A 16596-nucleotide genomic window follows, 5' to 3' on the forward strand; every position below is an offset into this window, starting at 1 on the left:
TCTATTGCCCCTTTTTAATGTGAGCAAAAATACTTTTCTATAAAACATAGCATTTGGTGACACATAAGGCCCGCCTCATCTGCCCATTAATTTTTTCCAGGCTGCAAAAACCATAAAGCTAACGCAGCCTTGGTCTTGCGGTCAGAATAGCTTTGTGCCCATCCCGTGCATGTTCAAAGTCCCTTCCCTTTAGTAAAAGGTATTAAACTTAACTAAAGACTTCATTTTCTCTTTGGGTAAAAATGCTCTATCCAATTTTCTTACCAAACAATGAGGGTTTTTTGAGCAGCAAGAAAAAGTCTAGACTTGGATCAATGGATTGACCCCGATATGGACTGTTTGTAATTTAGATACTCTACCACCTGCTTCTGATATAGTAACTCTTTCACTACTTTATCACATCGTACGTTACCAATTAGATTTGCTTTACATATCAATCGGTTATAACACATGAGATGACAACGTGATAAAGTTGTTTTTCTTAAATATAACATTTCAGGTTTTTTTTTCTATTTTAAAAAGTGGGTTTTTTTTATATATATATATATATATTGTTTGGCTTCCGTCCTGCGGTATTGTGCATGTTGGGGATCACTTTAAGGGTCTAAGCATAATGTCATTTTTTTGTACATATTTTGTTTCAATTGTAGCCTGAAAGTGAAATTTCCACTACTGCTGATGATTATAGCTCGGAGGTAAGACAGGCGTTTATGGTGTATGCATGCTGCCTGCAAATAAATCATTGTTTTGATTCACTTTAATATCATTGATCCAATTGAATCGGGTCTCTTCACTCTTTATGGTAATTTGTTTTGTAATCAATTAGTTTTGAATTTGTCCTCCATTTCACAACTTACATGCATCTGTGCTATTCATTACTATAGCTCAATAACTGTTAATCACTTTAATAAAACAAAGTGTGTTTTTGGTGGTTTGGATTGTGTATGTGTTTTCTTTTTATGTTTTAGTTAGTCTGAAAACTGTTCTGTAGTTTTTCAGAGAAGTTAAGTGATGTTCTTTGACTTTTTCAGTTACACAGTCGTGTGAAAAAGAAAGTTCAGCCGCTTTGAATTCTATGGTTTTACATATCAGGACATAATAAAAATCATCTGTTCCTTAGCGGGTCTAAAATATGGGTAAATAGAACCTCAGATGAACAACACATGACATATTACACCGTGTCATGATTTATTCTATAAAAATAAAGCCAAAATGGAGAAGCCATGCGTGGGACAACAAAGTACGCCTTACAATTCGATAGCTTGTTTTACCATCTTAAGTAGCAATAACTTGAAGTCATTGTTTTCTGTGTGACATCGTTGTGGAGGAATTTAGGCCCGCTCCTCTTTACAACGTTGCATCAACTCATTGAGGTTTAAAGGTATTTGTGACTAGCCTGTCAGTATACTCTCCTCAGCTGCTGCGTGACATGTAGCAGGTAAGGTTATCCTTGGACCTGCTCATCTCTTGGGGTTTATTCACTAAAGGGAGCGTTAACAAGAGTTTCTTCAGCAATGACAGCTGAGTCGGCCCTGTATAATTCAATGTGTAAGGAGGCCAAAGAAGCCTTGCGGATTGAACTATGCAGCTAGCAGGGATTGGACCATCATAATACATGAAGCTGTACTGTCGATAAACCTATGAGGATAAACGCCGACATAAACATTTAACACTAAATGCAATGTTCTGAAAAATTATTTCCAAGGTCTCTTAACTCTTTATTTCTGAACGTTATTTTATTTCTTTAAGTGGCCTTTAATAGTGCACTCAAAATTGGAAACAATTTGAGTTGTTCCTGATTGTAGAAATATTAATCGTTCCAGGGGTTAAAGTATGGTTAGAAATAATATATGCCCAAAGGGGGTTAAGAGAGTGTGTTTTGGCAGTATAGAACATTTGGCGTTTAGATATTTACTTCTGTTGGAGAGACAAACACGAAACCATCATGCAGATGATTGAAGCTTTTACACATACCGAAGTGGCCCCTGCAGTTATTATTACTCTTTTATATGTTCCTTTTTAAAAGGTGCTCTATCACCTTGCTTAGAACATACCTTTGTTACTACTTAAGTACTCAAACCTTTCCCAGAACCATAGAATGTGACAGCCGATAACCATTCAGCCGTCGAGTCTGCCCACTTTCCAGATGTAAAGACTCTGACCGTAAGGCCTGTTCTTCAGAATAGCCACATGCTGTCCCATGCATGTTTGTTTTATATATATATATATATATATATATATATATATATATATATATATATATAAAATAAATTATACAATTGTATTTTTTGTTCTTGGCCATACACGCTTTATTCTCGTGACGCAAAACAAGTTATAGAAACTGAAAAGGCTTGAAACGTTTCAGTGCTTATTCAGTTCCAACCTAGTGCTGTGCCCATGTAGCCTGGCAGGGGAATAAAATACTGGCATACTAAATGTCTTTATATGTCTTAGACATCTCTTTATTTGTGTAATTGTTTAATTTTCCCTGCCGTGCTGTATGCAATGGAGAGTTTTGTCACCTTTTTGTGGCTTTCTCTCGATGTGGACGTACACCGGTACCGACTGTATTTATACGGAACAACCGGGCTCATGCAACTCCAACCCCGCTGTACCGGCGAAACTGTGTTTAAACAGCAGGTGGATGTAAATGAGCGGCCTCGTGTCTTAAATATCTTAAATATGTAATATAAGTTATTTATGAGATTAAACAAAAAAATATATATTTTTATATACGGTATTTTGAAATATTAAAATATAATTAATATTTTAAGGTTTATTTGCTTAACATCCTATAGCGTGGAAAAGCACTGTTAGTATCCTGCTCCCCCTCCTATATTTAAACCTATAAAAATATTATATAGATTTAATAATGATCATTTTTGATACTGGAAATTATTGTTATAGGTAATTGGTGACAATGAAGTGCTGACAGCAAACAATGCATCAAACCTATTGAGGGTACAGTATATCTGTAGCGTATGTGCGCTGTCACTAACCCAAAGCACATAACATTATTCCTGTAAGCGGTTAAACTTTTCTGCGATGCCGTCCACTTAACCAAGACTTTCCTTTAACACAAACTAAAGCGTTCTCTCCCTCTCTGCTTCTTCATCCTCCGCATCCTTGTGATCTGTTGCATAATAATAACCTAGGGAGGGAGAAAAAAATAATAATCCTGTTTTTCCTGTGCCCGTTTTTTTTTGGGGGGGGGTTACACGCAGAAGGAAATTTGGTGGAAGTGTATCGGTGCTTTTGAGGCGCAAATGATCTCAGCAACAAAATGGTTGTCATGGCAATAATCATTCCTTTTTTTTTATTAGTATTTTTTTTTATATGCTACTGGCGGCAGTGAATAGAGAGAGCAGTGCTTTTACTGTACAGATCTATCAATGCGGGGTTTGTTAACCGACTTGGATTGATTCAGGAGGAAGAATTTGCCGTCCGAGAGACTTACTCCGAGCATGGTACCCAGACACGGCTTGAGGTGATGGAGGACGAGCTTGCCGGAAAGCAACAAGAGATCGAGGAGCTGAACAGAGAGCTGGAGGAGATGCGGTCAGCTTATGGCACAGAAGGCTTGCAGCAGGTACGTGTATTTTCATATATCTGCTTTTTGTGAATGTTTAATTGTGATATTTTATATATGCCAGTGCAGTTTACAAGTTTAGAGCCGTATCTACTAAAAAAGATTAGAAGATCAAAAAAAACGGGGGAAACGTCATCCTGTTTCTCTCCAACTACGGCTGGACCTTAGTCCATAACATCGTTCAAAGAGGAAGCGTTCCGAAAAAGGTGGAACACCCAGATCTTCAAAGCAGAGGCTTGTAACGCTTGTGACGGTGTTTATATACCAATGAAATCTGTACTCGATACAGACAAGGAACTAACCAACGTATCTGGGAAATGTATGAAGCAAACAAGAGGGGAGGCAGCCCGACCTGATGTGAGCTGCTGCAGTAATGGGAGTTGTGGTGGAATGATTGTCTTGCCTTATTACTAATTGATTAAGAATTTTTTCTATGCCATCCGCCCATCTGGTTTTCTTTAACACAAACTCTTAAATGTGTGATTGTACAGTGCTAAAATAACACTATTTTGAACTGCTATATGTCAAAAAGTGTGTGCCCGTACCCATATGTGTTTACAGTTTGTAGATAGAATACACTGGAAATGCTGAAGCAGGGCTTTTGAGTTCCCTCTTACTCGTCTCACTGGGATAGGACCCAAGCACAAGTTCTTGTTCTTATGCCATTGTTCTTAGATTCTCATTAAACGTTAACCTCTAATGATACCAATGACAAAAAAAGTGCTCTGTATGATGTCCTGGTATACCAGCTGTTGAATTTTGTATTTAGTTATCATCTAGCCCATATCACAGCTTACAGATATGATGTATGTCCTGATTAGCCTCGGTCATTGTTGAACCTGTCCGCTGTGTCGGCCTCGCTCCCTCTGCTGGAAAGGCTATTTAAAGGATTCACTGCGTTTTCTGTTAGAGGACAAGCATACTTAGCTGTTCTTTATGTCTTCCTCTTGTTCTAGCCATACACCTGTTGCACAGAATACCGTATTGTTGTGTTTGATGATCGAATCTGTGGCTATTATGTCAATTCTGAGCTGTCACTTTGATTCTTCCAGGGATGGCCCTCCAGCTGCTACAGATCTGGCCGAGCTTTACATCTGTCTGTAGCAGCTGAGTGGCCGGAGATTGTCCACCCAGAAATAGTTCTGTTTCATATATAACCAGGTATTCATCTTTCCTGACACCATACTGCTGAATAGCAGATCCATTTGCACAATCGCAGGCAACTGTTGCTAAGGCAAGCAAGATACTGGCATGTATTAAAAGGCGATCGGTTTAAGAGATCAGAATATAATTTTGCCTCTTGATAAGTGGGCATCTAGAAAATGCCTTTCACTATTCCGACACTTCTATTGATAATGCAAAAGGTTATTTACGGTCAGCTTTTGCTTCTAGGTAGTTGTTGTTTAGATCTGGAGAACACCGGATGACTATTCATTAAACACTGTCTTATTATTTAACGCAACATTGTTACTTGGTAATCATTCACGTAATCAAAGTTGGGGCAACGTTATATAATTTTATCCCAATCACTGGCATGCATAACCAAACAGTGCTTTCTAATTTAATCACTTTAGTACTAGTTTAACTAGCTCGACTAGTTTAACTTGAGGCAGTAGTAGTAGAAGTATTTTGGAAGGTGCAATGTATATTTGGCGTGTTGTAGACTAGTTGAATGGTTGCTTGTTGAAGTCGCAAATTTGTTGACGATGAAACAATGAAAAACTCAGAATACTTAAACATTTATGGAATATAATAAGAAAATGATGGCATTGCATGCTTGTCAACAGGTAAGAGCTAAACATTCATCCTGAAGGGTCAGGTCCCAACTTTTGCCCTAGTAATAAAGCAGCCCAAATGATGTTTGACCGACAATGTACCCTGTGGGTTCTCTCCAGTCCAGCCCATGTATATGCTTGGCTCCCTTTTACAATGGGTGCCCCATCGGCTATGTGTGGAATTGCAAGTAAAATGTCAATAACTTCATGCAGCTCCTCCATAGCTCTGATGTCTTCCTTTACCATAAAGAGACTTGGTAACCTATTGTACTGTCCGAGAAATAAGGCACAGGATGAATTCACTGGGAAGACTGCTGTTGATGCAGGACTAGCAGAGCCAAGATAGAAGAAAGTGTAGCAATACATTGGTGTACTTTCTTCCTGTATGGGGGATCCCAATATTTGTGGAGAAAATCCCCTTATTCCCCAGCAGATTTTACCCTCATGTTGACAAATGTGTTTTTATTTAACATATAGGTGTTGCAGGTATGGCCTACCAGGAGATAAGATAACAGAATGTTATCATTTGGCTGACCATTGTAGGTAAAAGTAAACCCTGATTTCTGATCTAGATCTAGCAGTGGGGTCATTAGTGTCGGTGTCATCCTGATGGACCTCCTCCCGTACCACACGTACATCATCTGGGGTAGTGTCCCAGAAGAAAGAAAACCAGGTCCATGTTGGTTGGGGGTGAAGGACAGGTCACCAGAATACAGCAGCTTCTGGTGTCATCCCCGCTGATGGTGTCACCCGGAGCAGTCTGCACCCCCTAGTGATGCAACTGATTTCTAGTTGTTGTCTATAATCTTGGTTCTGTTTATTCAATAAATGGAAAGAGAGTTGTGTTTTTTAGCTCCTTTATTTTACTTGTGCATTGCAAATTTCCAGCCCCAGTGAGCTTCTGCCGCAGGAAGAACTTGGTTGGCCCTTTATTATGTATAGTTAAATTAGTGAGCAATTTAAATTAGTTTCCAATCTCCCCTACACATTGAGTTATCCATTATTCAGGGCCAGCTATACCCTTTTCACCATAGAAACCTGCCAGTGTTTTCTCTTTATAATGAATAGGGAAGTAAGAGTTAAAACCAAAACCGTTCTGCCGACTCACCTTTTAGTGAATAAAAGTTTAGAATGCATTGCTCCTAGATTTCAACTACATCGTCCTTCATAGCACGACTTGCTATCAGCGAAAGCACGTCTTAGGGCTCATGGTATGTTTCCAGTAATGAGTGTATGAGTTTTTTTAAGCTATTTTTAATCACCATCACTTTTAACCTAGGGTAACAATCGTGTGTTTGATTTATTTTGTCTTTAATTAAATCTCCCTTACATGTCAAGTTACACATCAGAAAAACAGTGTGCCGCCTTTCTTCTCAGATGGCAGCCAACTATATGGTGAGATGATTCCGTTCCCTGCTGTTTAGTTGATCTGTGTGTAGATCAGGCTGGGTCAATTTACAGAGGTTGTTGGAGTGCAACCCATGAGACTGGCTGAGGATAATGGGGGTTTCATCCAACAACAGCTGGAAGGAAGCAATTGGCCCAAACCTGTTGTAGATAGTACGGTTCAGTGTCGGTTGTCGCGTTCCCATTTGTGACCTGCCTGTTCTAGAATCTGTCCTGGTATCTGGCCAAACTATCATCTTACAATGTGTAGGCCCCTACAATGTTTGCAAGTGTATATGCATGTTGGAATTAAAATAGAAAATAAAAACAAAAAAAACATTTTGATCAGTTTGGCTTTTTATAAAATTCTCACTCAAGTCAAAAACGTGGAATTTTATAGAATCATTAAGTACAATCTGAAGGCTCTTGTATATCTAAAATTCATAGCATTTGGTCATGTTTCCTAAAATTGGGGCTGTTGTACCGCAGATTTTACATTTACTATTTTATGTAGTCTGATCGTGATGTTACCGTTACATATGTTTCCTCGATTATTTTACCCCATTTCTCCTGTGTGATATTTTTATGTTGTGTTCGTCTTGCCAGGTTATTTGTTTTCCAAATACTTATGTCCACTACTTCCCTTTGGCCCAAGTCTACTGTTTAAGTCTAGGTTTATCATGGCAGCCGATGGAATAGTCACATCTGCAGGAACATGTGGCTGACATGGGGATAAGACAGATTGTCCATCACTCTCCCAAATTATCTTTTTCCCTTTCGCAATCCCCTGTAGCATTTTTCCATCCTCTTCTTTAAATCACTTTATCGCATCCATTCCCGCATATTTCTATTTCCCCATTAGCAAAATCTTGGATTCCTTATTTCCCATGGATTTTGGTGAATTTATGGCGATCACCATACCTGGGAACTCTTCGGGTGAAGCACCGGTGTTTCTCACTGACATCGGCGGGACCGCCCACCGATGCCAGCGGGACCGCCCACCAACACCAGTGGGACCTCCCACCAACGCCAGTGGGCAGTCCTGGCCGCGTCCCGCAAGGGAAGGCTCAGGGTAGCTGGAGCCCAGAAGTTCCCCGGTATGCCCAGAGCCCAGAAGTTCCCACGCTTGCCCTGCTGCTGATTGGGGTAGCTGTCTTCCCCAAGTAGTAGCTCTTTGGTGTACTACTCGGTTGAGTATAAGAATATACATTGTATACTTTTTATTTATACATCTTTATTCGATTATTATTTTTATCGTTATTTGTTGCATATTTATCATACTCTGCAGTATGTAACATAACAATTCACCTTCCGGAAATATGAGGTAAGGAGGGACTATAGAGAGAAGATTTAGTAGTGTTTGGGTTTTATTTCTTATGTAAAATAATGTACTAATAATAATAGTTAGTCTTTGTAAATAATCGGTTTCATTTCTGTTTTATTGCTTAGCTTCAAGAGTTTGAAACTGCTGTTAAACAGAGAGATGACATCATTACCCAGCTCACTGCAAACCTCCAACAAGCCAGGAAAGAAAAAGATGACATCATGAGGGAGTTTCTGGAACTTACGGAGCAGAGTCAGAATCTAAAGATCCAATTTCAACATGTAAGAAAACATCATTCATTTCAAGCTAGGTTGATTGGCTCTGTTGGAGTTTTAGTCTGGTCACTTGTTAATACTTTATGAAGATGAGAGATTCCTTGCTTGTGGAATTTTTCTATCTAGAGAAAGGAGTCAACCCGTCTCTGAAATGTAGTTGCATTGAAACACAGGAGCAAAAGCTCAATGTTTATTTCAGATATGTAATGCAAAGTAAGTGTCTAAACTGTTCAAGACCTCAAACATGCTGAGTGACTTTTTTTACACTGGCAAAAAGTAGTTTTTAATATTTAACGATTTAGTAAACACTATGAACGCAGCTTGTCTCGTAATGTCACTTTTTAAATGTTCTCTGTATGGCCCTGATTGTCTCTTCCACTGTGTGTAGCTGCAGGCCAGTGAAACCATAAGGAGCACGAGCCGATCGAGTACAGCGGCGGACCTTCTTCAGACCAAACAACAGCTACTAACATACCAGCAAATGCTGGAAGAGCAGGAACGCCAGCTGAAACGTTACCAAAAAGAAAATGCTGATTACCAAATCCACATTGTGGGTCTGCAAGCGGAAATCAAGAATGTTCAACAGGTTTGTGTAAGAATCGACAGAGGTTTCTGCATGCTTCCACCTTACATGTCCCGGCTTCAGTAGAAGCTGCCAGGAGAGAAGCGGAATGAGATAGAAGCGCTCCACCACTACATAACTTCTGTACCAATTTGCATGCCCTAAAATAAATGCAGTTTTGCAAAGTGTATCCTGTACCCGGTTTTATTATAAAGACAAGCTAATATTTTCATGTTTCCCATTTTCATTTCTGTGACTTTTGTTAGTATATAAAATATATGGCTTTTGGACCTATGACTATTTTACATTTCCTAAAAGAGAACGCACACCATCCATATGATATCCTTCCTCAGTTTGTGCTTTGGTTTCTGGATAATGCTGAATAATTATTTTAATTATGTGTAAAATAAATGTAGTCTCCAGGGATACTGTTATTCTAATGTGTACACCTGTGACCTATGGCTATTGTCTATGGCATGAATATGATGAATACATCTTAATTAGAGAGATCCTACAACCCAGCATTATTATTCAGAATAATCGAGCTGGACCCACCCTGGTACACATACATATATATACAAATATCCTTATTACTTACCCAAACAATATTTTAGTGTGAAAAGGTAAATTCAGATATCAATAAACACCCTTCCTATATGTTGTTTTAGAATATCTTTTATAGTTGCGGTTTTAATGCCTGAGCAAAGCCGTGTCCTGTTTTATTTGTCTCATTGATATCATTAACAAAAGACAAAGGCTGCTGTTGTGCTTTTTTGGAAAACATTTCTTCTCGTGAACTGTACACATTTTTTTGCATATGTTTTATCTTTTTAAGGTACAACAGAGTGAATTGGAAATCGCTTATGAGAAAAAGCTCTCTGAGAAAGATTTGAGTGTTAACAGCTTAAAATCCGCACTAGGTGAAGAAGAAAAGAAATCACTCCAGTTAATTGAAAGGATTTCTGCAGCTGACCTGTCTGTGATCGACCTGAACGAGCAGTTAACCCTAAGACAACGGGAAATAAACAGCCTTACCGAAGAGTTAAACCTTTCCAAACAAAAAGAGAGACGGTGTTCAGAGGAAATTAAGCAGTTAATGGGAGCCGTCGAAGATCTTCAGAAAAAACATCACAAAGACACCCAATCTGAGGCAGACATTGTTCACCGAATGGAAGTGGAGACACAAAGGAAAGTGGAACAGCTTCAGGCCGAGCTCGATGAAATGTACGGGCAGCAGATTGTGCAGATGAAGCAAGAGCTTGTCAAGCAGCATACGGTAGAGGTCGAGAAGCTCCTCGCTCAGCACAAAGCTGAAGTGGACAGCGTCTCTAAGCAAGCAGAGATCAGGGCGACCAGCGCAGAGATCGAGTCCCTCCATACAAGAATCGGTGAATTACATTCACAACTGCAGCGTTCAGATGAACAAAGGAGTAAAATGAAGGAAGAGTTTTCCCAACAACTCGAAGCTGTTTCCTCAGAAAAGTCCCTTCTACAGAGGCAAATTGAAGACCTTCTGCAGGATCTGAGCTTTGCCAGAGAGCAGATTCACAAAGTCAAACAGAGCCTTAGCGAAAAAGAAAGCAAACTCAATGAAACCAACAGTTTGCTTGTCACTATTGACCACCTCAAATCAGAACTGGCAACAGCAAAGGCATTCACCAAAGAGCTGGAAACAAAACATGAAGCTGAGGTCACCAATTACAAGATCAAACTTGAGATGCTCGAGAGGGAAAAGGATGCCGTTTTGGACAGGATGGCAGAGTCTCAAGAAGCTGAGCTGGAGAAACTTAGAACACATTTTTTGTTCAGTCAAGAAGAGGAACTGACAAAGCTCAAAGAGGATTTAACTCGAGAACATTGGATAAACATCGAGAATCTTAAAGATAATCTCGATACGCGATATAAGGAGCAGATGGATAGACTGAAAGAGGAAATGGGTCAGACCATCGGTGATATGCAGTCGGAAAGAGATGGCTTAATAACCAAGCAGAATTATCTGATGATGGAAATTTCCAAGCTGAAAGATTTACTGCAGTCTGTAAATGAGCCCAAATCGGAGGCGATGATGGTTCGGGTTAGCGAGCTTCAGGCTGAACTGGATTCTCTTAGGAAAGAAGAAAAGGAAAATGGTACTATAGAGCAAGAAGTCCAAGTGCTACAACTTAGAATAGAACTGCTGGAAAACGAAGTTCGGGATAAAGATGCCCTCAGTGAAAGGCTTTCAGCTCTAGAGATCGACAATAAACTTCTCAAAGATGAAAATAGCACTTTACAGAATGCCTTGAAAAAACACAACAATGCAGATTATGGAAAAAATCTGCCTGATGGAACAGCTTCTGAATATCTTGATTTAAAGAATGAAATAGAAATTCTCAGAGAGGAAAATAAAAAACTTCACAATCTAGAACATCAGTTAAAAGAAGAGATTGAAAGACAAAAGAACACGTTTTCCTTCGCCGAAAAGAATTTTGAGGTGAACTACCAGGAACTCCAAGAAGAATATGCCTGCCTTTTGAACATAAAAGAACAAGTCGAAAACAGCAAACTGAGACAAGAGGAAGAGTACAAAGTAAAACTAGATGTTCTTAATCAGGAATTGGCCAAGCTGAAAGGCGCTTCTGCTGAGCACAATGTCACGGTCAAGGACGGTTCTCCAAAACTGGTCAAGGCAGATACGCTGGAAAGTGTGGAAGTCGTGGAGAAAGATACTACAGAGCTCATGGAAAAACTGGAAACTGCCCAACGCGATAGACAAGAACTCTCTCTCAAACTTTGTGGTCTCTCCGAGCAACTTCAATGGAAGCAAGATGAAATTAATCAGTTAAAGGAACAAGTGAAATCATTATGTCAAGAAAGAGACCGTGCGTTATCTAATCACCAGAGGCTAGAAGAGGAAGTTAGGGCAAAGAATAATTATTCTGTCCAAATTAACAAAGAAGGAGACTTTTTAATGTCAAAGACTGACTTCTCTTCTGAGGGCAAATGTTTAGCAAACGTGGACAAATGTAAGGAAAACATTGATCCAAACAACTATTCCTCTTCCTGTTCACCTGCTGTAACGGGTTCTCAACAAGAAGATCCAAATGTAGCTGACGAGAGAAAGTCTCTTGTAGAAAGGCTGCAGGACTTGACATCGAAACTGAAGCATGAGTCCCTCCTTTTGAAAACCTTGCAAGTTGAACGAGACCAACTTCAAAATCACGTATCGTCTTTGCAACAAGAGCAGGTGAGTCCGTATGGGAAGACCCTGACATGTCTTATGAACCCACTTAAACACTCCTGTTAACATAAATAAAGAGTTAATATCTAAGCTTATTAAATAAATGCATTGATTTTCTTAATCTTGGGAATCTGACAATAAAACCCCTTTTCCAGATTATAAGTAAAATCTGGAAATTGTATTTTGATGAGCAGATAGTTATAAGATTCTTGTGTTCTTTTGAATTCCACTTTACTTAAACCTTCTGATCACTGTCAATAAATAATTCAGGAACACCAGATCCCCTATTTAAGTTATTTAGTGTAAAATGCATTTTTTCTTTTGCATGTGCTCCCTATAAGTGTGTCCTTTTAGTTATGACATGTCATAATGGTCAGAATGAATATTGCTGTGTCCTCGTAGAAAGCAGGAGAAGTCGTTATTATAGTCCTTGTGGGCTGTAAGTAAATTGCAAGCCCATAAAAGCTATCCATTTATGTGATAATACCATGATTAAATCAGAAATAGGCTTTTTATAACAAGTGGAAACGGGTGTAATAATGGTGGGGTGGGGTGGGGACACACTACGCCAGACAAAGACTGAAAACAAAGAGATGATTTTCAGCGCCCCCTATTTACTGCCGTTTGCGTGATTCTTTGGCACAGGCCGATATGAGATTGCAGCTGGAAGCCCAACGCATTAGCCTTAATCAGATTCACGCTGCTCACATGGACCTGATACGGGAAAACTTCCAAAGGGAGAAGGAGAGCGAGCTGTGCAACCTTAAAGATGAGATGCTCCGCGTTCACGAGCAAAAGCTTCAGGAGCTGCAGGAAAGACGCCCAGAAGAACTGCATGCCTTCCAGGCACTACAGACAGGTAATAATACATTTCAGATGTACTTGAATAAAATGGATATGTTCTATGACAAGTAAATTCATATTGTAACCTCTGAGGGCTCTACTCATTAAAGGGAGAGATTAGTTTCCCCGACTCCACTATACATTATGAAGAACCAACTTTTATGAGGGTCTGCTGCGGGAAGAGCTTAGCTAACCTAGTCTAGTGTACAATGTGGCCACTACTTGGTGGTTACTGCATTTTATTGTTATTTATAGCTTTAAAACATTGAGCATGTCGTTATATAGTATGCTTTGGGATATATATTTTATAGTACGGGTAACAAAGGTGAGTTTTGTTGTCATCTTTGCAAAGCTTTTCATCGTTGGTATAAAAAGCAAGATATGAGAGGAGACATTTTGTGCCCCCGGGGCAGAGTCCCAGACCTGGAGGGCTGCAAACCGGTCACAGTATTAGGATTTGGCATCTCAAACGCTTGTTTTCATAAAGATACACATAATGCTCGGCCTGTTTGTGACCCTTGAGTAGTTGTACACCATTGATGGAGAGTCCCGTATGGTTTGAGGACCCAATAGTTTTCTTCGTAGGTCATTCTCTTTTCAATTCTATTTGGAAATGCGGCCGTATAGATGCCAACAATGTATGTCTGCGACTGTGGCGGGCCACTAAGGTACTCCATTTGGACCAGTACTACGGTGTCAACTCCCCATACATGGTCCAAACAAGTATTTAAAATAACATACTTACATTTTTAGTTCCTAAACGGCATTAATGCTTAAATTGGAGGAAATCCCAAGCTAGGTTGCTGTTTTAGCTGTTTCTTTATCCAAATAACATCATTTTCTAGCTGTGGTGGAAGATTGTAGTGACTGTCCCGTGATTGTTGCAGGCGGTGATATCGCTTCGTGTCGCGTTATAACCGAGCTGCTGATGAAGAAGCTGAGTGAGGAACGCGATCGGTTTCATCAGGTTTGTCGGTTTTCTACTTTTATGGGAGTGAATAAAATTCTGCACTTTCACGAAGCTCTACCTAAAACGGTGTATTGAGAATGCGTGTTACTGTTTCACGATACTACGGTATGTTCTGTTTCTACATGCAGCGGTTTAAGCATGCTCTCCAAAACCCGACTGCAGAGAGAGCTGAGGAGCGTCAGAAGGCAGAATGCCCGCAGTTTATGCCGTCTTTACCAGAACCGTTGCCTGATGCACGAGGTACGGCTTTGGTTTTGTTCAAAGATAACCCATCTTAACCATTTGTAGTCTACATCGATGGGCAGCACATGAAACATTTTTGCTTCAGAGGTGACTGCATAACATTTCTAGTTAATATAGCTCTTCTGATCCCTAAATCGCCTATCTGTATACTTAAGCTGTGATCATAAAAGCCTAAAGCATAAGCATAAAACTGGCCTAAACAAGTCATAGCCTATAATAAGTCTGTATAAATGTATATAGCCCATACATATTCAATATTCCATACATAATATCCCACACTTCATATTTATTATATACGTTCAATAATGCCGGGGTCATGGGTCTTTATACACACGAACCTATATGTATCTCTTTCTTCTTTTTTCCCATATCTCTCTGTTGTTTGTCTCTCCATGTTTTTTCACTTTACAGATAGATTAGAAAGCCATAAATATATATTATCATTTGCATCTGTTACAGAAATTGTGTTTTTAAATTTTTAAATTCAATAATCGTGTTTTGCTGGGGATTCCCATTAGTAATTAAGTTTCTTTCACACAGATTTGCATACACATCTTGCAATGGTTCTTGACAAATTTTGTGAAGAATATAAACGAATGACTGGTGTTTACAACTCGCTGGAAAAGGTAAAGGAAGTAGATTTATCTGATTTGTATATTAGGTAAAAGGAACATTTAAGCCTCTACTATGGGAACTCCAATTACTGTGTATTCTTTGGATCCCTCAGATGTTCTTTTCTCAGCCGTGTGCGATGGCCGTCTAGTGATGGGAGCAGTGTGAGGGGTGAAAGCTCCGCCCCCTCGCACTGACCTTTCACCCCTCACGCTGCTCCCATCACTATGCGGCCATCAGATTGCTGGGAATGTAATCTGAACGGCCGATGCGTGCTGATGCCGCCGGCCGCCTCTGCTTTAATACTTTTTTTTTTTAACTTTATATGGCAAGCCGATCCAGCTTACCATATAAATAATAAAAATAAAGTGTTAAAGTAGCTCCGGCCGGCGGCATCAGCACGCACCGGCCGTTTAGATTACATTCCCAGCAGCCTGATGGCTGCATAGTGATGGGAGCAGCGTGAGGTGGAAGCTCCGCCCCCTCGCGCTCAGACTGCTGCAGCACCGGATGTCAGGTCAGTGGCATCCTGTCAGCATAGAGGAGAACAGTGTGCAGCTGCCAAGAAGTCAAGAGAAGTAGAAGGTGAGTAAAATAATGTATTTTTTGTACTGTATGTTTTTTGTATTTGTTAAGAACAAAAAAAATCGGCATGTGTGTGTATGTAAGTGTGTCCTCCTATATGCCACTCTGCCTCAGAAATGCCTTATACCCCCCTATATGCCACTCTGTCCCATGATATGCCTTTTAACCCCCTATATGCCAGAGTTGCATATAGGGGTATAAGGCATTTCTGGATGCAGAGTGACATATAGGGGGTCAAAAGGCATATCTGGAGGCAGAGTGGCATAAAGGGGGTTAAAAGGTATATCATGGGGCAGAGGAGCATATAGGAGGGTATAAAGCATATCGGGGAGGCAGAGTGGCATATAGGGGGCATAAGGCTTTTCTGGAGGCAGAGTGCCCCATGATATGCCTTTTAACCCCCTTCATGCCACTCTGCCTCCAGAAATGCCTTATACCCCCTATATGCCACTCTGTCCCATGATATGCTTTTTAACCCCCTATATGGCAGAGTGGCATATAGGGGGTTAGAAGGCATATCATGGGACAGAGTGACATATATTATTTTTTATTTAATATGGCAAGCTGGATCGGCTTGCCATATAAAGTAAACAAAAATGTCCCATAATATGCCTTTTAACCTCCTATATGGCAGAGTGGCATATAGGGGGTTAGAAGGCATATCATGGGACAGAGTGGCATATATTATTTTTTATTTAATATGGCAAGCTGGATCGGCTTGCCATATAAAGTAAACAAAAATGTCCCATGATATGCCTTTTAACCTCCTATATGGCAGAGTGGCATATAGGGGGTTAGAAGGCATATCATGGGACAGAGTGGCATATAGGAGGGTTGAGGCATATCAGGGAGGCAGAGTGGCATATAGGGGGGTATAAGGCTTTTCTGGAGGCAGAGTGCCCCATGATATGCCTTTTCACCCCCTTTATGCCACTCTGCCTCCAGAAATGCCTTATACCCCCCTATATGCCACTCTGTCCCATGATATGCCTTTTAACCCCCTATATGCCAGAGTTGCATATAGGGGTATAAGGCATTTCTGGATGCAGAGTGACATATAGGGGGTCAAAAGGCATATCTGGAGGCAGAGTGGCATAAAGGGGGTTAAAAGGTATATCATGGGGCAGAGGAGCATATAGGAGGGTATAAAGCATATCGGGGAGGCAGAGTGGCATATAGGGGGCATAAGGCTTTTCTGGAGGCAGAGTGCCC

The 16596-nt window shown here is 40.2% G+C and overlaps 1 protein-coding gene across 1 annotated transcript in view; it reads left to right on the top strand.

Annotated features, from left to right (window-relative positions):
• Nucleotides 1-16596, top strand: part of AKAP9 (A-kinase anchoring protein 9) — a 91128-nt gene that overhangs the window by 14385 nt on the left and 60147 nt on the right. The window contains exons 3-12 of the mRNA XM_053467674.1: nucleotides 651-695; nucleotides 2908-2961; nucleotides 3428-3589; nucleotides 8200-8355; nucleotides 8738-8935; nucleotides 9747-12137; nucleotides 12777-12990; nucleotides 13820-13941; nucleotides 14073-14184; nucleotides 14728-14813. Of these exons, the coding sequence (XP_053323649.1) occupies nucleotides 651-695; nucleotides 2908-2961; nucleotides 3428-3589; nucleotides 8200-8355; nucleotides 8738-8935; nucleotides 9747-12137; nucleotides 12777-12990; nucleotides 13820-13941; nucleotides 14073-14184; nucleotides 14728-14813 (3540 nt within the window). The remainder of the gene's footprint in view (nucleotides 1-650; nucleotides 696-2907; nucleotides 2962-3427; nucleotides 3590-8199; nucleotides 8356-8737; nucleotides 8936-9746; nucleotides 12138-12776; nucleotides 12991-13819; nucleotides 13942-14072; nucleotides 14185-14727; nucleotides 14814-16596) is intronic.

This window comes from Spea bombifrons, chromosome 5 (assembly GCF_027358695.1).
Source record: "Spea bombifrons isolate aSpeBom1 chromosome 5, aSpeBom1.2.pri, whole genome shotgun sequence".
NCBI classification, from domain to species: domain Eukaryota; kingdom Metazoa; phylum Chordata; class Amphibia; order Anura; family Pelobatidae; genus Spea; species Spea bombifrons.